Source organism: Culex pipiens, chromosome 2 (genome assembly GCF_016801865.2).
Source record: "Culex pipiens pallens isolate TS chromosome 2, TS_CPP_V2, whole genome shotgun sequence".
NCBI lineage: Eukaryota > Metazoa > Arthropoda > Insecta > Diptera > Culicidae > Culex > Culex pipiens.
In genome coordinates this window covers 94,569,529-94,594,229 of record NC_068938.1, presented here as the reverse complement: position 1 = coordinate 94,594,229, position 24,701 = coordinate 94,569,529, and the positions used below count along the sequence as shown (strand labels likewise).

General features: G+C 39.1%; 1 protein-coding gene across 1 annotated transcript in view; it reads right to left on the bottom strand.

The window, feature by feature from the left end:
- LOC120415481 (TNF receptor-associated factor 4) overlaps nt 1–20,793 on the bottom strand; it is a 109,325-nt gene extending 88,532 nt beyond the window's left edge. The window contains exons 1-2 of the mRNA XM_039577047.2: nt 20,598–20,793; nt 15,140–15,209 (exon numbers count right to left, since the gene is read on the bottom strand). Of these exons, the coding sequence (XP_039432981.1) occupies nt 15,140–15,209; nt 20,598–20,668 (141 nt within the window). The 5' untranslated portion in view covers nt 20,669–20,793. The remainder of the gene's footprint in view (nt 1–15,139; nt 15,210–20,597) is intronic.
- Nucleotides 20,794–24,701: the final 3,908 nt, after the last annotated feature.

Sequence of the window (24,701 nt, the reverse complement as noted above, 5' to 3'; positions counted from 1 at the left end):
CGGTGAGAAATTCCTCTGTAAAACCGTTGCATGTTGACCTCGAAGATCGTTATCCGTTGGAAAACAAAGTTCAACAACATCTTCTTCGAGTTATGCCGCATTGAGGTGCTTTAGTTGGGGGGAAGAAATTAATCCTTTAAATGTATTCAGCAGCCATTCAGGAATTAGAATCTGAATGGACTTTCACGTGGACGATTCTCGATCGGAGTGCACACGTGAGTGAGTGATTGATATCTTTTGTTGGAGTTGGAAGATTAGGGATCAGATCCACAATTACTACCCCGGAGGTTGATGGATTGTTGACAAACTATGTTATGCAGAAGGTTCATTGACCTCTAACAAATTTGGCAACTCGATGACTCTTTGCTCTCTTGTTCTAACCAGATATAGCTTGAGAAATTGAGAATTTTATGTTTTTAGATCACGAATTTCAATGTCCGTTTTACCCCTCTCCTTATTTGTCGTAGAGAGTTCATATTGGGCATTAGTTCATAGACAATCAAAGGCTGAAAATTTTCATCCGAGTCGAGGTTCTTCGATACAACCACTTGCAAATTATATTAAATAAAAACTGCCTCTTAAGTATTCTGCACCCAAAAATCAATCTTATTGCAAATTGGAAAACAAACTAGTTCATTTTATTCGTTATCGCATTCCTTCCGAAATTCATCATTTTGGCTCCCACGAAACTACTGCATCGTACCGTGTGCACACACGTGCATCCGATTAGGCTTCATTTGTTCGTTATCTTGGGTAAATACTCGAAACCAAGCATTTTTTTTCCTTCATTCAAGTTGGTCAGCCCATTGAGGTTCGTTGCGGTTGAAGAGCTCTCAATCACTTCTCATTTGCTCTGTCGAATGTTTTCCTTTCTCTGGGTTTCGCTTTACAATTCTTCAATTCCAGTTAAAAACCTATCAAAATGTAAATAGGCGCATCCTTAATCCGGTTCGGTGTGAACATTCCGAGTGTGGACTGCTTCTACTTCGTCTTCAGAGGTCTTCCTTTGGTAGCCAGGCTAAACATGGTTAGAATTAGTTCGTAGACGACGCAGTTATTCAAGGAACACAAATGTTTCTGAAAACGAAACGGTGTTTTCCTCTTTGTAACATGTTTGCCTTCAAATTGAGTAGTGCGTTTGAAGGGATCCGTCAAGGAACCGCCACGTTCAGACGAAGGTTGACCCGAGGGAAGTAAACAATGGGTGCAAAGCGTTATGAAAAAAAAAGACGAAAAGAAAAGATTTCATTCTTTTCAGGAAACCTACGGATTGAGGAAACGTCCATAACGGCGCGTTCGGGTGCCCCTCTATGGATGCCACCGTAATAAATCTCGGCAACGAAATTGATGAAATTGGAGATGGGTGTCCTGGTTTTATTACGCTGTTCTTCTTCACAAACACGACAAGACTTGGGAGGTTCCACTCTGGACAGATATGGTTACTCGACCTCCGACTTCCTGTGTTGGAAAGTGCGAGCGCTGGCTCGTCTTTGAGGTCGATGAAAAGAAATTCTCACCTGGCGGATTGAACGGAGCACCAGCAGGCAGAGAAGCTTCGTTTAAAGCAAGCGAGTTTGATATTAGCCATTTCTCTGCAAGACATGGCCGGGATTGGCTTCGGTATCAAGCGGGTTTGTAGCATTAAAAGTTGTCTAACGACATTAAAAAAGATGTTGCATATCCGTATAACTTTAACCAATTATAAAGGCCTAACAAAATGTAGGTTTTTTTTAATTTGTATCTTTTTCAAAAGGTTTGATAACACAAGTGATGGTATGGTGTACCAAAGACAACCTCATTCTTTATCTTATCAGAAATCAGGAACTATTGTATACCAGCTTATTTAGCAATGGTATGAGTTTTTTTTATATATATATTTGAAGTTTATTTATTTTTCTAGGATTAAAAAATGATTCCAGTTTTATTAGAGAGCAATTTGTTATCTCGGTGTCATTCACGGAAACCAGAAAATGTTTCTTTGTTTTTTTAATAAAAAATATATTTTAAGTGTAGTTTTATCGTTTTTTAAAACGAACTTTTTGAAAATCAGCCTTCGCCATGCACACAGGACCGGACCGGTTAACGAGTCTTCACCAAAATTTTGAGCCGATTTGGTCAAGGCAAAGTTGAGATATCGTGGCACCCGTTATTTTTAATCGTTTTTTCGCAATGATACAACCAAACGTCTTCAAGTTTGATTAGATAATAGATTAAAATGTATATTTTAATGCCCTGAAAACAGATTTTAAATAAAACTAACCATTGACTTTTTTGTCGATTTACATGTATGTAACCCCTTAAGTGTTATTATTGCGAAAAATGGATTTTTCTCAGTATCGCCTAATGAATAAACTACGTGGAAACTTCTTTGAAAATCTCGGACTCCCAAAATTGTGTGAAGCGTAGATAATCGCCAATATTCAGGAAAAAAATCATGTCAAACATTTAATAATGACTGAAAACCCTTTTTTCAATTCCGTCGTGAAACTGCTCACTTTCCCTGTCATTCTTGAACGACGAAATAACCTACTTTTCTGTACCAAAAATAACAGAATCGAATAGCAACACTTTTCAAAATAAATGCTGAAGAGTTCTATTTTTTAGCACTGAAATGGGTGCTGAAAAGTTGAACTTTTCAGCACTTGTTTCGAAAAGTAACACTTTTCAACATTGTTTTGATTTAAACGATTTATTGACAAAATACATAAAAATTTAACTTAAAATTTCACTCAATGGGTGTTTTTTGGAATTGAGCAATTCTCTACGAAATCGGTATTTTTTTTAAATTTTTGTATTTTTTAATCAGGCTGAAACTTTTTGGTGCCTTCGGTATGCCCAAAGATCATAAAAAAATATTTTTGATGAGCTGAGAAAATTCTCTATATTTTGCTTTTTTGAACTTTGTTGATACAACCCTTAGTTGCTGAGATATTGTCATGCAAAGGTTTGAAAACAGGACAATTGATGTTTTCCAAGTCTCACCCAAACAACCCACTATTCTCTAACGTCGATATCTCAGCAACTAATAGTCCGATTTACAATGTTTAAATATGAAACATTCGTGAAATTTTCCGATCTTTTCGAAAACATTATTTTCAAAATTTTTCAATCAAGACTTACATTTCAAAAGGGCCAAACATTCAATATTACGTTCAAAGACTCAAAGACGTGAGGTGAAGGGAGGAATAAATTCTAAAAAATTCAAATCAGATTTAGTAGAAACGATTAAAATGCATTACCAAGATTACAACCTTCTACATGAAATAATTTGTACTCAATACCGTAAAAATGTTGTAAGGTTAGCGTGCTCAATTTTAAACTTTTTAAATTACTAAATTTCAGATCAATCTGTCACTTGATCAATATTTAACGTCCCTTTGTATTTCTGGCGATAAAACCTTAAAAAATAATTATGTCATAAACAAACGTCGATAGAAAGCAACAAAACCAGCCCAGAACGTCAAATATCACAAAATTGCAGCTGCTGCATCCAAACCCATCAAAGCGATATCACTCGATTGTCCGGCCCAATAAAATGTCCCATAGCTAATTTTCGTTTACGAACAAAAACATGCTTCGGGACCGCACCATGTGCATCAACACCACTATCGGGAGGAGGTCATACCGTAAATTTGTCACCCTCCAAACAACTGTTTTCTGCCCTGCCGACGACAGGCAACATATTTATCTACGCAAGATGCAATGTGCAGTCGTTAACACCAAATAGCCAACTCTTGAAGAGAGACGAAGAATAGAGAAATGCAGACACTTTTATCGCTTGGGTTTGGGCACAAGTGACTGATTTAGGATTTCGAAAGGGAACTTTGAAAAAGGATCCGTAAGAAAGAGAAATTCCCAAAAAGTTGATAAAGTGCAAGTCGACCTCGAAGAATCGGACCGAAGTGCAGCTGAACCAGCCAGATTCCTAATCTCGCCCAGACTTATCGTTGGGCAACGCCTCTGCCGTCATGTTTGCAGTTAAAAATTTAGAAATTTACGACAACATTTTAATGTCCCTGCGGGTCTGTCTTAATTGAGGAGTGCTGCCAGTTGTCTACGTTCTAGCGTCAGCTGTTCCGCTATAGATTCCGAGCTCGACCGCGGAATGGTTCCATTGAAATCAACAGTTAGGCACGAGGACCTCTCTCAGACAGGAAGTAGTCACTCCTTAATTTGCATCTATTACCCACAACCCCTTTTTTTGAACTTCAACAAAATTGTTGCTGGGCTGGCTGGCTGTCGTGTGCGATATCGGAAATCACCCCTATATCAGAGGGTGAGGTTGCAATGACTTTGCGTATACAAGCAGGGTTTGTTCCCTCTTCTGGCTCGACATCCTGGCCCAGGATGTCCTGCCAAGAGGGGGAGGAAACTGTGAACACATGGTGCATATGCGGTTCAATGGTTTTCGACAATCGACGAGTGTGACTGAAATTATTCGAGGTTGACTTGTAAAGACGGTATATAAGATAGTTTTTGAAGTATCTAGAAAATCAAACCATTTGGAAACCTAATGATATTATATTAATGAAAGTCAGATTAGTTTTCAGTCAGGCGAAGTTTATTTATTTTAAAACTCAGATGAAAAAATTTGCTTACATACCAAAAACTTTTTTCAAATAGACGTAAGTAATGCCTAATAAAATCCGTCATATCTCGTATAGTACTTCCGGTATCCCCGAGCAGACGGAAATAACTTTTGAATAACATTTTTTGATATTTGAAAATACTAGGCCAATAACATTTTATGTTATTTATAACAAGATTTGTTATTCGTCGTTATGATTTTTTTGTTATTTGATTGTTATTGTAATAACAGACTAATAACATTTTCAGTTATTCTTCGAACAAATCTTTGTTATTATTTTTTGTTATTTTAACAACTAATCCGATCATCCCAATAACAGTTGGCGTTATTCTTCCATAACAAAAAATGTTATTCCCAAGTTGTTTTGGCTTTCAACCCATATCAGACCAATAACAAATTTTGTTATGATAACATAAACTGTTATTAAACTCTTATGCAAAAATTGATTTTTCATGAAGATTCCATAACAATTTCTGTTATTTTAACAGTATTTGTTATTGAAATGGTATGGATTTTGTTATTACCGTCTGCCCGGGTCAAAGATTATTAGAAACGTTTTTAGAACAGGAATCGCTAGCTCCCTCCTTATTTTTTTGTGTATCCTAAATTCAAGCATCAGTTGATGAAATGAGCGAAGCTGAAAATAAATCATACACAAATGTTTATTTTTAAATCAAACTTTTCAAAATCAGTTAAACGTTACCATTATCACGACGATTCAGCCTGACACACTCCAACGCTTGATCACGTTCTGCTACGCTAGCCGTTTTGGCGGCAGTTTCCTCGAGTAACGCAAATCGTCTTCAGCATGATTTCTCTTGCCATTAAAACGCAAGGAATTTGAAGATCTATTTGAATCCGTTCCACCTCTATTGAGGATTCCTGCTTAATAGTTTTCACTAGTTTCACGAGGTAAGTTTGGTTGAAACTTTCACCTGATTCACTTGATTTTGCTGATTTTTGTGAATGCTCACACTGATGACTTGAACCGAGAGAATCTTTGGAACTCATACTGTTAAAGAAGTTACACTTAGTTGACAAAGCAGAAATTGTTTCACGACTTCGTTACTCACTGTTGGTTAGCTGATAGCGAATGAAAAACTTAATGGGACGACATGAGTTTTCATACCATTAGTTTGCCTTGGCTTCAACGCGCAACACATTTTTCAACTTGTTGAAACGTGTGTGAACTCAGCAATAGACATAAAAAAACAACATTCAATATTACGCCCTTTTGAAATGTTGGTCTTGATTTAAAAAAGATATTGCATTTTTTAATTGTTATAATTTTACGAATGTTTCATATTTTAACATTGAAAGTCGGACCAATAGTTGCTGAGATATCGACATTAGAAAACGGTTGGTTGCTTGGGTGAGACTGAGAAGACATATATTTTCCTGTTTTTAAATCTTTGCATGGCAATATCTCAGCAACTTAAGGTCATATCAACATAGTTCAATAAATAAAAAATAGAGAATTTCCACAGCTTTCAAAAACATTTTTTTCAAAAGTGGGCAATCATGGTCACTTATTTAAAAAAAATTAATAACTGCGACTATTTTCGAAAAAGGTATATTTTTAATCATACAAATTCTTAATCAAACTTACGTTTATGACAAACGCGAACATAGCAAGCTTCCCATACGCCATTGACGTCGCACACCGCGGTTTTGGTGTTCAAGTTTTGGTACGAGCCCATAAACCGAAGGTACCGCAAAGCAAAACCGAGGTACAAGTGAACCGCGTGTGCCGCACAGTGCAGGGAAGCTTGCCATTCAGCATCTACGAAAGTGAGAGAGTCAGAGATAGCTATTTTTACAACCACACCACTACACACTCAATCGCGATGCCTTAGGTAGATAGCCATTGGCGTTGCGAGCATTGAAAACTTTGAAAACGATATATACGATGAAAAGCTTAGAATGCTCCTATTAAAATCCAATGAACTCTGTTAAATAAACTTACGAAAGCATGACAAAATGAAGCCTACTTAAAGGCGATTTTTGGAGCACACGGAAAACAAATTGTTTGTAGCCGGATGAATGTCCTATGTCACAAAAGTTTTTGCATAAACAGTGGACAGTTATGCAAAAACGGACAGGGCAAAAGAAACCGAAAAGCTACGATATCTTACATGTTGTAGGAAACATCGGTAGACAAGCAACTATAAACGAGCCATAAACTATATACGCCAGCATTCTCGCGCCTGTAGTCGAAGCTCAACTTGACAACTTGTGGACTTGGCGATGAAGCGTCGAAAACCGATGCAGTGTGTGTTTTAAGTTGGAACATTTTTGCGACCAATACTTCGATTTTTTTTTAAATCACTGTTCATCCAAAAATTCAAAAGTCAAAGATTATTTGCACAAGTTTTAGTGACAAAAAGTTAAAATAAAAATCACCAAAAATGTGTTTACCATGTGCCATTTTTTTAGTGTAGCCCTTATCCATAGCTACAACTTTGCCAAAGACTTGGTGTCGATCGATCATATATCATTTTTGTATGGACAGCTGCCAAATTTGTATGGAAAATTATATGGACAAACTAATCATGAAAAATGGCTTCTTCCCGAACAAGGGTAAATAACAAGGAAAATGTGTAATAATACTTTTCTCTGGTATCAATACCAAATTTTGGTATTCCTGGACCCTTTAAAATTTGTTTTAAGGATTATGCAAGGGCAAAATTCAATATTATTCTAATTTAAGGTATTGTTTTGATATTGCAAAATTCTTTCTACCAAAAAAATTACTCAGAATTTGATAAAATTATTACTAGAAAATGGGTTCTAAGGGGTCCCACAAGCAAAACTTTGCACACAAAAAATTCACTAAAATGAAAAATGTCTATGTTATTCATATGTCAAACTGCTTTTCTCAGCGATCTCAGTCTCAGATGGCAGTCCCAGATGTCCCCTACAAGCTTTAAGAAAATATCTGGATGGAATACTTTTTTATTTGAGTTTGAAAATTGTTTTATTTTTTCTCTAAAATGCCAATAACTCTTTTTAGATGTAATCAACTAGGATTAAGATAATTTTAGAATTATACAATTTTCGAGGTAACAATCGGTACTATTCACATTTTTCAATAACCTGACTGTAACCAAGAACTACCAACTGTCACTTTTCCCTGCGCAAATAAATCAAGCATCCCGAGTGAAAGTGATTTTTCCGCCCAGTAAATTGATGCTGTTTGTTTTGAGAGTTTTATTAGCGCGACACAAATCAGTTTTAGGGAGGGGAGAAAACCTAGCACGTGCACATCTGCACAACCGCAAAATAAGCATCTGTTCCACACGGATCATTTAGGGAGAAGGCGTTGAAGGGTAAACGGCAGTGATTATTGAATTATAAAAGTGGTGAAATTTACGCAGAGAGGGGGGTTGATATTTAATGCACTCTGTTGCGCAAATCACTTGACGGAACCAGCAGTCTGTGGCGAATGCAGTTGTTGGTTAGAATATTCATCCGGTGGAAAAGGTCGTAGATTACGACTGATAAGCATTTTATGGTAATTTCTTGCAAGCAGCAGACCATTTCACAGTAGCGTGGCATGTAATGGAATTGCAATGCACTTAGGTTGCACTTTTACCTGGATGTTTTTTTTCTGTTGTAGTTTCGCTGAGCTGCACTGCACAATGCAAATACTTTGCGCAAATGTACTTTTTTATGTGTTTTTCTTGCAGAAAAAACAGCTTGATTGTGCCTCCCTCAGGAGTGGGTTCAACGAAGCGGGAATGTGTACCTTACCGAACATGATGGTCGTTCTTGGGTTCAAAATGTTTGACGGTAACCCTTGGAATATTAGGGTGGTTGCAAATATTATATTTTTAGTTCTGAAAAAATTGAGCTTTGAACTTGGCCCTGACAATACCTACAACATTGCTAAAAACACCAAATTAATTAGCAACTTTCTCAGATTAACGAGATTTTGAATAGGTATCGGAAAAAAATCACTTATACTAAGTCGAGTCCTAGTTTCGGAAAAATAAAATTTGAGGCACCGAGGGAAATGGTTGACTCTCACTCACCATTCAAAACTGTAGCTAAAGTAGTGCAATTTGAAAAATATAGCTTGAAAATAAATATCAAGTGCCAACAGCCGCGTCCCTAAGTGTGTCATACAGTTTCAAGTACAATTCCAAGAACTTATTTTTCGGGTGCATTTTTCGGTGACCCGGAGCTACCACCATATACCATAAACAACTCAAACGGATTAATAACTCGTACTTCCCCTTCCCGGACTCCGGGGGTTTTTCCTCAACTCGGGCCCGGTCGTACGTATAATGAGGGGGCCTGTGCTGTTTATGTACGCCAAGATTCGACCAGCTGGAACATAACATTCCACCGACCGACTAACTACGTTACACCATCTCCGCCGGGCTTCCGAGCGAATAATAAACTTTACTCAGGAACCTGAGGTTCGGTTCGGGATGGATGCCTCTCCCGGCATGGCAGACCAAGCGTGGCCAAAACGGCAAGACTGGCAGCATGTCTTCAATCAATGTTCTCGGGGAAAGGTGAATGGAACATAAGAAATGAGATAATTTCTACTCTGGCAGGTGCCACGTGGGTATCGGGGACGTGTGCGATTTTTATCAGCAAGGTCAAATGGAAATTTATGGCTTAATTGAGGAAGTGATCGTGTGTTATCAGAAAAGAACTTGGGTTTTAATTGCGAAGTGATTGACTCAAAAGTTTTGATTCATGATTCTTGGACTCTTGGACTCTTGAACAATTGGACTCTTGGACTCTTGAACTCTTGAACTCTTGGACTGTTGGACTCTTGGACTCTTGGACTCTTGGACTCTTGGACTCTTGGACTCTTGGACTCTTGGACTCTTGGACTCTTGGACTCTTGGACTCTTGGACTCTTGGACTCTTGGACTCTTGGACTCTTGAACAATTGGACTCTTGGACTCTTGAACTCTTGGACTCTTGGACTCTTGGACTCTTGGACTCTTGGACTCTTGGACTCTTGGACTCTTGGACTCTTGGACTCTTGGACTCTTGGCCTCTTGGACTCTTGGACTCTTGGACTCTTGAACAATTGGACTCTTGGACTCTTGGACTCTTGGACTCTTGGACTCTTGGACTCTTGGACTCTTGAACTCTTGGACTCTTGGACTTTTGGACTCTTGGACTCTTGGACTCTTGGACTCTTGGACTCTTGGACTCTTGGACTCTTGGACTCTTGGACTCTTGGACTCTTGGACTCTTGGACTCTTGGACTCTTGGACTCTTGGACTCTTGGACTCTTGGACTCTTGGACTCTTGGACTCTTGGACTCTTGGACTCTTGGAACCTTGGACTCTTAATTCTTGGATTAAAAGATACCATATTTCCATGGATATTTTTACCAAATTTACTCTAAATCATAAAATCTATATCCTTGACAAAGCTGTACCAGGTGCAAGCTGCAGCAGTTCGTTGCTCAAAATAGCCCTTTTCACACAACAAACAATAAAAGGCACCGTGTTTGCTCTTTGAATCGCCTTCTCAAACACAACTCTTTCCGCACGTGACTAAAGTCCAGGGCCGCCGTCGTGTGACATCACCAACTGCTCAAACACGGTGCTCTAGATCTCGTTTTAAAAATTCTCAGCTTGTGGTATCACTTTTCAAAAAGTTCAAACCATAAGCCACAACGCGGCGGACAGGCCACGCCGCGTTGGAATCAAGTTTCATCTCAATCTGTTTACATATCAAAGTCGTTCATGAAACACGTGGTCCCTCGTTTCAACGACAAAGGACAAGTTTGCCCTACTTCATTTACACACCCGGGAAATGATTTAACGTTTTCCAGCCCAGATTTGACATCAAGTACAAACACCGACGACGGTAGCTTATCCTGTGACAACATGTGGAGAATGACTCAAAACCATCGGTATATTGGAGGACAAACTGAAAGTAAAAATCAGTTACCCAAAAATAAACAAAACGATCCTCACCCACAAAATCGTCCCTCTCGTTGTAGGAAAATGGCCCACACCCCGCTTTTCGGGTAACACAATCCGGAACGACGACGAAAAGTGTAACACCGGGCCCTTCCCGTGAGGAACGTGTTCTTCCAAGTGTGTACCAAGTCATTAATCGATAACAGTTGTTGGGGGAGGACAAAATGCACCGTTTTGTAGAAAAGTGCACGAGGGCATAGATTTGTATGTGCAGCACTAAATGCCTTCAAACTTCTCATCTTCATGCTCTGTTGTCTCAAGTTTTCATGCTCATATTAAAATAACTCAAACTTCGAATCTTACAGCTTTAGAGGTAGCAGCAAAATGTACTCTGAAACAAATGACAACCAACCAGGAGGAAAGTGCTCGCAAAGTAGTAGTGAAATAGCATCGGATGATTAGGATCCAGATGAAAGCATTTACTAGAACTCTTTTTAAAAATATGTTAACAGAAAAGGAAAAAAAGCCTATGAATGTTTTCCCCCAGTTTACCTAACACAACAAAATGAGACACCAGTGCACGACTCCGACAAGCTCAGCTATGCGGGAGATGGATTTGGACCGGTTACGGTTAATTTTAGGAAAAGAGAAGGTTCTAAACATCAACAGTAATATGTAAACGAGCATCGTTGTGTTCATTTTTGTATTTCAAGTGCATTGTAGGAGAGCACTTATGAGCTGGAGGACAGTGTTGCCATCAACTTAGAAAAAAATGAGATAATACGGTTTTGTTGATTTTTAGAAACAAATACAATCAAACTTCACTACGATTTTTTTCTGCAAAAAAAATTGGTTTGCCAAATTTAATTGCTTTTACATTGTTTCTTTCTTCTCCTATAGAGCTTTATGGCGTTTCACGCACACTAGCGCATAATTTGATTTTGCTGGCCGGACAAAATTTAACCTCACTTTTTTTCGTGTACGTACATACAATACATGCGTACGTAGATTAATTAATAAAAGATAACAACAAATCAAGGGGTGTCTGACTCTTCACCTGTTTCTGAATTTGTGCCATTATCTTTTGCAAGCAGAACATAACCAAACTTTTCAGCACCCTCTGCAAATGTCAAATCAGTACAAATTGCTGCCGGATCTTTTCCGGATCCCTCCCGGAAAAGATCGGGCAGCAATTTTGTATAGTTTGACGTTTGCGCAGGGTACCAAAAAAGGTAAACAAATCACTTCGTGCATCAGCCTATACACTCAACGAACGAACTGTCACTTTTAACACGACGCTCACACACACTCTCAAATCAAACGTTTGGTAGTGTGTGTGAACTCCGTGTAAAAGAGGTGTCAAACTTAAAAAGTGACCCCGTTCGTTTGACAACAGTTGGTGTCAAACCACCGGGGTTTCAGTGTGTTATTGTTTTAATACTTGATCAAATTGATAGAAATCTTTTTTTTTATCAAATAAAGTTGCCACATTTCAGGTAAGATGCGTATCTCTGCATTGGTCCAAAATCAGTGTCATTAATTTTTCATTCCACCACCACCGTGTTTTTTACCCAACTGTCACCAAACGTACAGTCACACGTCTATGGTATTATTTATTACTATTTTTAAGCATCTAACCTCTTGGGAGACCAACCCAGTACGGCATCACATCTATACAGTCATTAGACGCAATCTGTACGTGTGCAGCAAAAGTGCATTACGCATGACTGGTTCGTTGCTTGCGTAAGAAAAACTAAAATCTTCCTACTTCCTGCCCCGAGACTTGGTTCCCCTCATCACGTGCGCACCGAGCCGAACACGTGTGTGTCGCATGGATCGACATTTCATCATCGTTTCGAGAGGATACTCCCGGAGGATGTTTGTGCCCCTCTTCTTCCGCAACATCTGGAAACCAGAGCTCGGCTCAAGTTGTCCTCAAGGGGTTTTGGAAGAATTTTAATTGTCAAGCCACTTGCTCAAAATCGAGCAGCAATTTGTTTGTCTTTAATATATGTCTTTGACAAGATTTTTGATAGTTTCGAGCTCGTAAAGTTCGAAACCGAATCACAACAAACCCCTTTTTCAACATGTGTCCTGCAGGCCGAAAGAAGCCCGTAAAATGCTGGTTCCGGTCATAAGATACATCCTTTTTCTCTCATTCCTCGATGACATCCGAGCTAGCAAGCAAGATGGGTCGCATTCCATCATCTTCAGCTCATTCATGAAAAACCACAGACATTCTGCTCTCACCCTTTTTCATCTGGACAGTTTTTCAAGTCAACCGGCCTTCCGGAAGCCTCATCAAACCAAGCCCTGCGCCCACATTTTGAGCGACATGTGAAACACAGCTAAAGACTTTATTAATGCACATTGAAATATTCTTCCTAAATAAAACAACAGAAGGAACAGAAAAAGAAGAGCCCCTCAGCTGGTTCGCAAGAAGCAAAATAAAGAAGGTGACCGCAACAAAGTTGCTCGCTATTCTGCTGACTTATTGTAGGGTAGAAGATGCTATGTTGCGACTCAGTAGTGAGTTACACTTTAAAAATTCTACACTAGTCGGGCATGCACGTGTGGCAAAACGTCCTCTGACTAAATTCCCTTTGGCCTGTTGTCAAAGTCTTGTCGTCCTTCAAGACAAGATAGCACGATATGATCGGAACTACACTCAACTCATGCTGGTTGGTCACTTTTTCGTTTAACCTTTTTTTGTTTATAACCCGTTGGTTTGACAAACTGAAAAGAGACGAACTGTCACTTTTTACACATCGTCGCCGTCGTGCTAACTTGTCGTAAATGCATTTTGGGCCAAATTGAGTTAAGAACGCCATTTTGTGCAGCTCACACCTTTTGACCTTCACAGATCCCCAAAATTCTATTTCAATCCTGAGATATTCAACGAAATCCGAAAAAACTCCGTGCATTTTTGTCACTTTACATATGAAAGTAGTTTCAATCTTGTCGTGCTCTCCCTGTCACTCCTTGAAAATTGATGTAAGTGCGTCAACTGGCCAAAGGGATTTCATCTCAAACACGTTTGACGCACGTACAAGTTAGACTACCGTAAACATTTGTAATTATAACTCGGGACTCTAGCAACCAACTTCAACCAAACTTCGGGACAATGCACACAATGGCCAGCCAAACAAAGCGTGCTTACCGTTTTTGTTTATTCAAGGTCAAACATTAAAACGCGTTTTTCTCGGAACGTCAAAATGGCGGGTGCGACAAGATAGCACGACGACATCGACATACTATGAAACCAAACATTTTTAATAGTAAGTGTAAGCTCTCTGTAAAGAGGGTTTCAAACTAAAAAGTGACCCCGTTCGTTTGACAACAGTAGGTGTCAAACCATCGGAGTTTCAGTGTACAATCATACGAAGAGTGGCAACATTGCATGGGGTTTTTAGGGGTTTTGTTGAATTTATCAGAATTGAAACCAAATTTTGGGGATCTATGAAATCCAAAAGGTGATGCATTTTAACCCAAAATATCGCACTTTACTCTTCCTAGCCAACATGAGGCACATTTTTGCTGCTGTATTTTGTTGTTTTTGTTTCATACTCCTTTACGCTGACAATAGAAATTCCTCTCTAATTATTTCCCACGACGATTGCTGCTGGGCTCGTTTAGTGTGTAGGATTGTGGACTTTGTGGCCACCGGTTGGTTCCTGTTGAGAGTCAACTCAAGTGGCCGTCGGCTTGTGTCATGGTTTGTTTTTATATATTTTGTTTAATTTAAATGATCGTTTCAAAATGTGTGTGTGTGACTAAATAACGCAGCGTGAGCACCAGTTGCCACCAACAAGTTCAAATCAAGCCCCATAATGGTGTCTGCCTACACACTTCACATTCCGGGGGGCAGGAATTGACGAAAGTCTAACCTGCGAGACGGAGACTTGGACCACGACGATGTCGTCTGATTCCCAGAAGTGATTTAATTAAATCAGTCTTACCTTAAACTAAATGAGCATTGCCAGATATGGCACTAACTAATCTGCTGGATCTGAATAATATTTGAATATTCTTAACTCAAGGACCTTCAATACTTTCGATCTTTATTTTTTCTGCATTGATCTTCATGAACTTAAATATTACATCAAAAACAGGCATGTGGCTATGTTACAGACATAACTAGAATGGCTAGGGTCATTAAAATAAGACAAAAAATCTGTGGTAATATGCGGTAAAGGAACTAAAGATCCAAGAATCCTAGGAAACAAACAAAACTAAAACTGAAAAGTGAGAATTTCAGATAACAAAATTTGCCAGTGTTTAAATCCAGAAGAAAGGACTAATCTCAAGAAATCAAGACTCACAATATGTTGAATACAAGGTCGAAAATTCCTAGCATTAATACAATAATCTATGATTTCAATCAATTCAAACATGCACGATTCAATGAATTGTAAAGAATTGCCTGAAATTCTATGATACAAAGTTAAGGTATCCTGAAATCCAAGGTTGTTTTACATAAGCAAAAGTGTTATCTCCAATGCTCATTCATTAGGCACGAGGTGAGCAATAACCGTTCATCAACTCCTTCGCCATCAACAAACCTGAACTCATTCAAAATCATCACAACATTTAACTGCCGTCCTCTCTCTGGAAGCAATAAACGCGTTCTTTATGTTTCGCTAGAACTCACCTTTGCATAATCTTTTTTCGAGGTTACCAAATTTGGCACCGGTTGACTGACGATCAAGTTGTTGTTCCCACTGCTCCAAGGAGTTGTGTGTTTGAATAGCAATGTCCACCCCCGCGCAGATCACGATTCAACACCGTAGACACCCCGTCATTATCGTCGATCCAGTCCAGCAGTGACATGTGTTCCGCGAGTTGGGGATCAGTTCAAAAGGCGGCGGCATTCGGCGTCACGCACGATGATCACGAGTCATGAAGAATGGCGTTGGCGCCAGAATCAAAGCCGAGAAATAAAACAGAGAAACAGAAAGGAAACAAATGATGAGCGTTTTTTTTTTTTCGACGAATGAAACGAGCAAGATTTACGCATCCAGGCTTTGTTGCAACAATGATGGAAAAAAGAATAATTGTTTTATTTATGCAAAACAGTCGTCGGTTTCAGCACCTGATGATCGGATGTCGTTAATTTGAAGCCAAAGGCGACGAACGGCAAAATGACTTCTTGGTCACGAGAACCGAGCGGGGAGTAGGGATTATGACTAAACCTGTTTGCAAGCAGCAAAAGGTATCAATGGAATAATCAGTTGCTTTACGGACAGCGGATTTCATTCAGAAATAGGCTCAGCTTAAGAATTGGAGCGCCACAAGGCAAAGATGTACAAAGTCTTTATGTCAGACACAGATTGAAGAATCACAAATAATTTGCCCATAATCATTTAATTATTTAACAGATTATTAAAATATACAATTGTGGGAAAATTATTCAAAATTCCCAAAAATTTTCTGACTTCATGATCTACATTATTATAATAATTATTTAATTTTATCTGAAATCTTCTTTTTTATGTTAAACTTGTCTGCATCCTTAAAAAAATATGAAAATAGTAATGACAAGCCACGGATTCCACTTTTCAATGAAAAAAAAAAATGTTTTAAACTAAATTCTTCACCAGTTCACTAGTTTTGAAATAATTAGTTATCAAACACAGGTGAATCTCTCTGTGTCGATATTGAAGGGAACGTCGAGAGCGGAAGGCATTAAATTAAAGAAGATGGGTATTGCGCGTATTCCCGAAAAAGACACGCGGCATACCAGCCTCGAAACGACGCGCCACACTTTCGGCAAATGCGCGCTGTCAAATCCCATACTGCGCGTTTTGTTTTTGTTGATCTCCTTCTTCGAATTGCATGGCATTGTTGCCGAGTATGATTTTTATTGCACCAAAAGTGCAGAAAATCGCTGGAAACAGTGTCTGCGGCACATTCTGAAATGCCGCGCGGCCTGTATCTCTGAGAAAAACGGACAATATACTCGGCTCGTTGACTCACTCTTAAAAATTCAAGATTATAGTTTGAAAAGGGCTACAAATTTTAAACAATTATAAACATTTCATCGGGGCTAAACAATTTTTATTATATTTTTTTATTTTCTAAATAATTTACTACATGTTCGATTGTTTTTTTGTTTTTGCACTATAAAACAATTAATTAAATGTGTTAAATTTGAGATTTTTAACACCTTAACTACCAAGCTTGAGAAAAAGGGGGAATTAATATGGAAATTCCCCGTTTTTCTCGAGCTTGGTAGTTAAGGTGTGAATAAATAACATATTTTGAAAATCTAAAATTTAAGTTCATAGCTTGAAAAATGCCTAAAAAAATATTTCAATATTAAAAAGGCTTTATGCCTTCATATCTATTGCACTGAAAATAGTAGTAGTTAAATTTCGGTGCAATGCACTGCCGTTCTACGCATAATTGTCCCATGTTCAAAAAAGTGCAACTGAGAAAAACGCGATTGAAATTTTTCTACCGATTTCTGTGTTTCTACGCATAATTGTCCCGTGGGTTCCTATTCGCTTTATGTAACCCTAATCGCCCCAGTTAGCAGTTTATCACCCTTAATTGTGATTCTGTTGCTTTACAATAGATAAACAAGACATAATGGTTAGTAAAACTAATGATTCCGTGTAAGAAAATACTTGGTGGGACAATTATGCGTAGAAGTTTAACGATGGGACAAACAGACTTGGTGTTGTTTTCAATGAGTTTACGAACAAAGTACCAGATTTTATGTGTTTTTCTTAAAGTACACATCAAACTAAACTTAAAAATGTCATAAAGTCAAAATCGTCCAAAACTGACATGGGACAATTATGCGTAGAACGGCAGTGCAGGTGACATGAAAAAATATAGTTGAAATAAAGTTAAATTGGACTTTCTTAAAAAAAACTTTATTTTTTTTTATTTTCAAAAAAAACCTTTAGAAAACAGTATTTTTGAGCTCGCTGGATCACAGCTTAAAAGTGATAAAAACCATATAAAGTAATTACCGTCATCGGGGGTGAATCGGGACTACAGTCTGAAAAGTGACAGGACAGTAGTGTTTAGAGAACTTAAAGGTTTTAAATTTGGAAATGTACATATTTTGTTGGTCTGAGTCTATACTATCGGAGAAACCAACCAGAAAAATAAAAATGTTGTGCTCTTACACGATTAAAACTGCTGTCCCCATTTGCCCTAGGGGTCCCAATTCACCCCAGTTGACGGTACATTTTGTTATAAAGTATTTTTTGCACAAATCTGATCAAAGTCAAGGGAGGCAATAAACTAAATTTTAAGACGTGACCAGGGTTGCCAATAAAATTTAAAAAATCTTAGCAAAAACTAACAATTTTGAATGGGGGAAATGATTCAGTTTATTTATTAATTCATAAACTGGTATAAATCAGATGTTTTAAATGACGTTTGTGTTTCAAAATTATTTAAGGTGAAACGGGAAGGCAATGTAATTACCAATGTATTAGTGAACTTTGGTAGTGTTAGTTTGATGATGATCATTGGTGACGTCATTGGTCTGTTAGTATATGTGACATCGTTTAATAGTAGTTGTGTGAGCGAATAAACTTGACTAACAAATCAAAATAACCAATTGAACCAAAAATATTCTTGGCTAACATTTGAAAAGAGTTAACAACGAAAGTATCTACCTAATCGTCATTCTAAAATATTCATAAGAATTTAGAGTTGACAAACATCGTTATCGCTTGCTATTTTTTTTGCTTTCAGATTTACAGGTATATTTCAGATCTTCTTTTCCATATATATATATATTTGTGTCCAATCACAATCGCTTACTTGTTATTTGAAAATAATGGTACCTCTAGGAATTGATTGAAAGACATTTTACAAGTTTTTAAATTTATTCTTAAATACAATTAGCGAGAGATTGATCAGTCCGGGTAGATTGTGATCCGGGTATATTTGTTCTCAACAACGATTGACTACACCTGCCAGGCTGGTTAGATGATTCTCTAGTAGACGCAAGTTGAGGCCGGATCCGGTGCCGCCGCCAAGCGAGTGCAAGATCAGGATGAGGTACAGCACTAAGTCGACGATTGCCTTGCAGACAGTGTATTGGCCACGGGCGTAGTTTTTGGAGGCATTTTTCATGCTGATAATCAGCTGCTCCGGATGGAACAGGTTGAGATGTTCCGGCACGGATCTCCTTCACCATGGTCGGTTTCATGACGACGACTGCGGAACGCAAAAACGTGCATGTCAGAGCGTACACCTTGGGTTGCTGCTCGGCGGATCGATTTTCATGCTAGCGAATCCGGGAGACTCCCGATTTGACTGCGTTCCAGCTTAAACTAGCTGTGTCCTGGGGTGGCCACATTGTGGATCTGCAGCTTAGTGGACCGCCTTACTCGTAGCCAACTACCGGCCCGGTTTTAAACTTTTCGTGCACACCTGGTACAATCGGTGAAAATGAAACAGTTTTCAATCACAATTAGATGTAAACAACAATAAAAATTACCTGTGGTAACAGCCTTCAGTGGATTTCTTCACAAATCTAGGAAGGTTCAAGCGAAGGGATAATCCAAGGGCTCGGATTTTATTCCTTATTCGTTCTATCGCCGCCCTGCACCAAATTATTTATTAAATTCTAGATAATTTTACTAAATTTACTGCGAGCAGGTGCAAACGATCGAGAAAATTGCACGAATGACAGATCAGCTGAGAGAAAAAACACAACTGTCATCACCTTGCGTGCCACAGAAAAGTGTTGCCAAGCGGAGCAGAGTTTTATACATTGAAGTTTTTAATTCAAATTTCCTGATAGTTTTTTAGCTTGTATAGGCTTGTATGATAATTTAAACTATCTATTATTCAACAAAACAACTCTTCCATCAAGTGTTTCTTTATTTTTCATCAATACGTGGCAAAAATTCATACATTAAAAGCTTTTTATTTTATGTTATTTAAAGTGGTTGCCTGGAATCTCTGGCAACCACATTCTTGATGACTACCAACACCAGTCCAACGGAAGATGGTATTGAAACGTGTGTAAACAGAAAGAAAAAAATCTCGCGTAATTTTCCACTTCACGTATTCAGACTCTACTTTTCGCGAAAATCGCGGGTTTTATTGTGTTTGGCCGTTATCTGGTGGTTCCCCTGACTGCAGCACGTCGGGTGATTATCGACTTATTGAGGTAAGGTAATTGAAATTGTATTTTAGAGGTGATTTCATGTGCGCTTGTTTTTGTATGAAGAAAATATACTTCTCAAAAATAGGCTAAATTTTCAGAAAAGAATGTTTTATAGCGCCTATCGCATCTTTTGCCATATTGTCGTGATATTTTTACGCACAGTGATTATATTTTGAAATTTTAGTACCCATCCTAAGTGCGAGTAATTATCAATTTCCGTAAATGTTGCGGATTTTGGCTGATTAGGGCGTTACAGGAAACCATCATCATTAACGTGAAACGGGATGGTTTTAAGCCATATTTTTATCGCCATTTTAAATGATGGCACGTTACACCTTAATTCCTAGATTTTTCTGGCAACCCCGAAGATTATCAAAAGGTCTTAAAATTCAAAGCGTCTGTATTCGATATGTCGTCAGAAGAAGATTTTTGTAATAAATATAATTTTGTTGGATGTATGAAATGTGTTGAAAACTTTTTTTTATTTTTCTGATATTGATGACCTACAACTTTGTCAAAAAAAACTGTAAAAAAGCAATTATTATGTTTTTGAAAACTGATTTTATTACATTTTTCATATTTATCTCTAACGTACAAATATGGCCAAATCTTCGAATCAATCTTAAAATTTTAGAAATCTACTAATGACATTCAATGTTATGTTATGTTCATTTAGCTTAATTAGAAAACAAAGCACCCCAATTCGTTTATCATAATCACCCCGGCAAACAGCCTCGTAAACTCCCAACTAGCAAAAAGATCAACAAAATGCCATCTCCCCCGTCCAGGTCAACCAGACTGGTTGGACGATGAGTGGGTGGCTAAGCCCAAAAGCTGCCCCTAACGCGATAAGCCATTTTCGTCGGAAACCGATTAACAAGCAATAAAAATAACTTCATTACAAGGCCTGCTGCTTGCGTCGACCTCCCCGTCAGTCAGAATCTCAACCATGGCAACCTGTACTCACCCGATCGCGTAGGCCGCGTATCCACTTGGGATGTCATGGCTGCTACCAGTAAACTCGTTGAATTCAGTCATTATGAATAATATATCACGAGAATATTGAGTGTTAATGTTGGACGTTTACGGGATTAGATACACTAAGACACTATTCGGGATAGACGTTTCGACCTTTCTTCGCGAGGATCAATCACTCTTCTTGACACCCCCCCCTTTTCAAAACTGTCAACAATAACAATAACAAATCTTCACAGTTTTCAACGTTCTTCACAGTCGTTCACCAGAACACATCAAGAGTTCCACATCAACCCGGCGAGAAGTGCTAATAAAAACTGCTGCGGTTGCATAAACTGTTATGAGCTGATACCGCCCGACTTGGAGCTGGACCTGGACCGATGTGAAAGAGTTCATTGGTTCACAATGTGCGCACGGTGCAACCTGCTATGGTCTCCGCAGAGGCCGGCACTGCAACGCGGGACAATCTCTCTGTGTTTATTATGATTACCCCGGCGGAGAGTATGTAAAGCACTAGCGTGCCCAGGTCCTCAAGGAAGGTGGAGCAAAAATATTAGAGTTTTGAAAATTTCGTCGTTTATGGACACCCCCTGCCCAATTTTAGAACAAATTTCCGAGGATGGTGGGGCAACTGCCCCATGTTGCCCCACCCTGGGCACGCTAGTGATGTAAAGGCACGCCGTGTGTGTTTACGTTAGGCTGGGTCATTTTTGGTATCGAAAGAAAAAAATCAAAATTAAAATTTGTAAGTTGAATGTTGAAAATTGAAAGGTAAAAGTTGAAACTAAAAGTTAACAAGTACCAAACACCAAGTGCCAAGTGCCAAATACCAAATACCAAGTATTAAATACGAAGCATCAAGTACCAAGTACCATGTGCCAGATACAAAGTGCCAAGTACTGAGTGCCAGATACCAAGCGCCAAGTGCCAGATACAAAGTGCCAAGTATCAAGTACCAAGTATCAAATACGAAGCATCAAGTACCAAGTACCAACTATCAAGTATCAAGTACCAAGTACTAAGTACCAAGTACCAAGTATCAAATACGAAGCATCAAGTACCAAGTACCAACTATCAAGTATCAAGTACCAAGTACTAAGTGCCAGATACAAAGTGCCAAGTACCAAGTACCAAGTGCCAAGTGCCAGATACAAAGTGCCAAACACCAAGTGCCAAGTGCCAAGTGCCAAGTACCAAGTACCAAGTACCAAGTACCAAGTACCAAGTACCAAGTACCAAGTACCAAGTACCAAGTACCAAGTACCAAGTACCAAGTACCAAGTACCAAGTACCAAGTACCAAGTACCAAGTACCAAGTACCAAGTACCAAGTACCAAGTACCAAGTACCAAGTACCAAGTACCAAGTACCAAGTACCAAGTACCAAGTACCAAGTATCAAGTACCAAGTATCAAGTACCAAGTACCAAGTATCAAGTACCAAGTACCAAGTACCAAGTACCAAGTGCCAGATACAAAGTGCCAAGTACCAAGTGCCAAGTGCCAAGTACCAAGTACCAAGTACCCAGTACCAAGTACCAAGAAATAAAGTTTTTACAAATCTATTTTGATCACAAATAACAACTTGTACTAAATATCTGGACAGAAAAAATCCCGAAAAGGTTCAAATCTTGAACCAGCCTGATAATACCTGTTGATTGCAATTTCAAGTACCACTACAACCACCACTGCAGGCCAACCTGGTTCCATCTGCCCACAATACACACCGATTGTCACGAAGCTGGTCCCAGAGGTACCTATATCGAAGAGGTTAACCATCATCAAGAAGTTGCGTGACAAGAGTCGTCATCTGGCCACCTATTTACTAAGTTGCCATGCAGATGCACCAGAACCAGTTCAGCAGACCTCTCCACAATGCCGTGTGGCCATGGCCTCAGAAGCTGCAATCGTCCAAGTCTTCGCAGTGGCCTAGAGTCGAGCCCTTCTGCTTCTTCGTATTATTCTCCGACGTAAAGTGGGATAAAAGAGTAACACATTAATAATAATAGTCTGTGCCGCTTCATTATATGCGTTATTTATACTCTTTTTCCAGTCGCTAATTATTAAACGGAGTCGAGTGTACTTACTTATAAGTACAGACACACAGCGCATGGAACAAGTCTGGCAAGTGATCGGAAGGCAAAAATGCGCTATTGAGATTTCGTCAACAATACAGTCGACAGTCGGTTGAGTTGAACAGATGCTTCGAGACATGTTGGCGTTGGTAATTGGTTTGAGCAACACAGCAGAGGAGGGAGACTGTGCCCAAAATTGATTGCTTCCGATGGAGGACTGTTGCAAAATATTCTCTTAAATGATTCATACATGAATTTTGAATGATTTACGCTCAACCAAGACTAGAAGTACAGTTTCGTAAAACATTGTGTGAGCCTGTAAACCCACTCGGGAAATCGCCCGCCGGGAGAGTCGGTGCGGACTCACATCCGATCCGGCCGAGCGTCGCACGAGTAAAGAGGACAGGAGCTAGACCTGCCTTGTCAGCTGTCACCGCACCGTTCGTGTGGCTGCGTCCATGCGCTGTCAGTGCATGGCTGCGTCAAGCCCAGCATACGAGGGGCCTGTTCGACTCCAATTAATCCAATGGAGTTCGCTCACTTACACCGCAATAGGGTGTATCACTCCACACATCTCTCCTCTTCTCCATAAAAAAACTGTTAAAATAATTGAACTATGAACCAAAAACGACTACATGAAACAAAAATAGATCTCGTTAAAACCGACTGCCCAGCAACCTTCCGTTGCCAACATTGCTCTATTTCTAATGCATCGAGCTAAAATAGGCGGCTTTACAACACCATGTCCAGTTACAGCTCCAAAGATTTCTTTAAGTACTCCATCGATATCAAGTGCCTTTCGACCTCATCGTAATTATCAAACATTTTCGATCTTTCCTTAAAAATCACAGTTCTATAGAATTTGATCCCTTATAAGTATTTCCATTGTCAAACACCTGACTCATTCCAACGTTCACGCTCATGAATTCCAAGGCAATTTTATCATAATATACAAAACTGCCAGCTAAGTGTTAACATTAACTTCTATCCTTATAGTTACAGTAAATCAGCCAATTTTCCTCTAAAAATTAGGATTGCTGAAATTTTCGTATTTTGATGTAACTCTCTCTCTCTCTATCTCTCTCTCTCTCTCTCTCTCTCTCTCTCTCTCTCAATCTCTTTTTTATTCTGTTACTTTAAACAACTTGGGCCCATATACCACTCTATACTGTCCCCCAATGATCCATGTCCTATCCTTCACTCTCCTCTTTGACCTACAATCTAGCTACAATCCTACAACCAGCGGACATAGAAGTCCTTGAAACCATTAAATTTTTTAATACTCCTCGCTTCAACTCAATATGCCTTTCTGTTGCGTAAAAATTGTTTATTATTCAACTTAAAGCAAATTATGTAATGCTGATCACCTGATATCAAGCCAACATCATCCGTAGAAAAGTGACTACTCCAAGGACTACTCTTTGTTTTCATCTTACTTCCCTTTTCAATATACTGGCAATAGGACATTCCTTTACCTGATTTCGATACACCACTCTTCGATCTCTTTTTTGATTAATTTAAACTTATCCTCATTTAATCACTATTAATCGTCATCATCTTCTCACAACTTTGTCCTAAATTCGTCACGTCAATCGTGACAATAATTCACAATTTTACAAAGTAATCTCAACCACCGACAATTTACGCCTTTTATCTGTATCACACTTTTAAACCAAACTGAGTCAGTATGGATCACCATTTTCCATGTTGTCCAAATGTTCCATTTATCGCGGCCTTCCAGGCAATTTCCAACGGCAGGCCAATCTAGCCTCCATGCCCATCGCGATTCATATTTTCTTGGAACAATCGCGGCCTTCCAGGCTATTTACCACGGCGGGCCAATCTAGCCCACCGTGCCCAACGCGACAAAATGTTCCTCTAATCGCGGCCTTCCAGGCTATTTCCCACGGCAGGCCCATCTGACCTCCGTGCCCAACGCGATTCATATTTTCTTGGAACAATCGCGGCCTTCCAGGCTATTTACCACGGCGGGCCAATCTGACCCACCGTGCCCAACGCGACA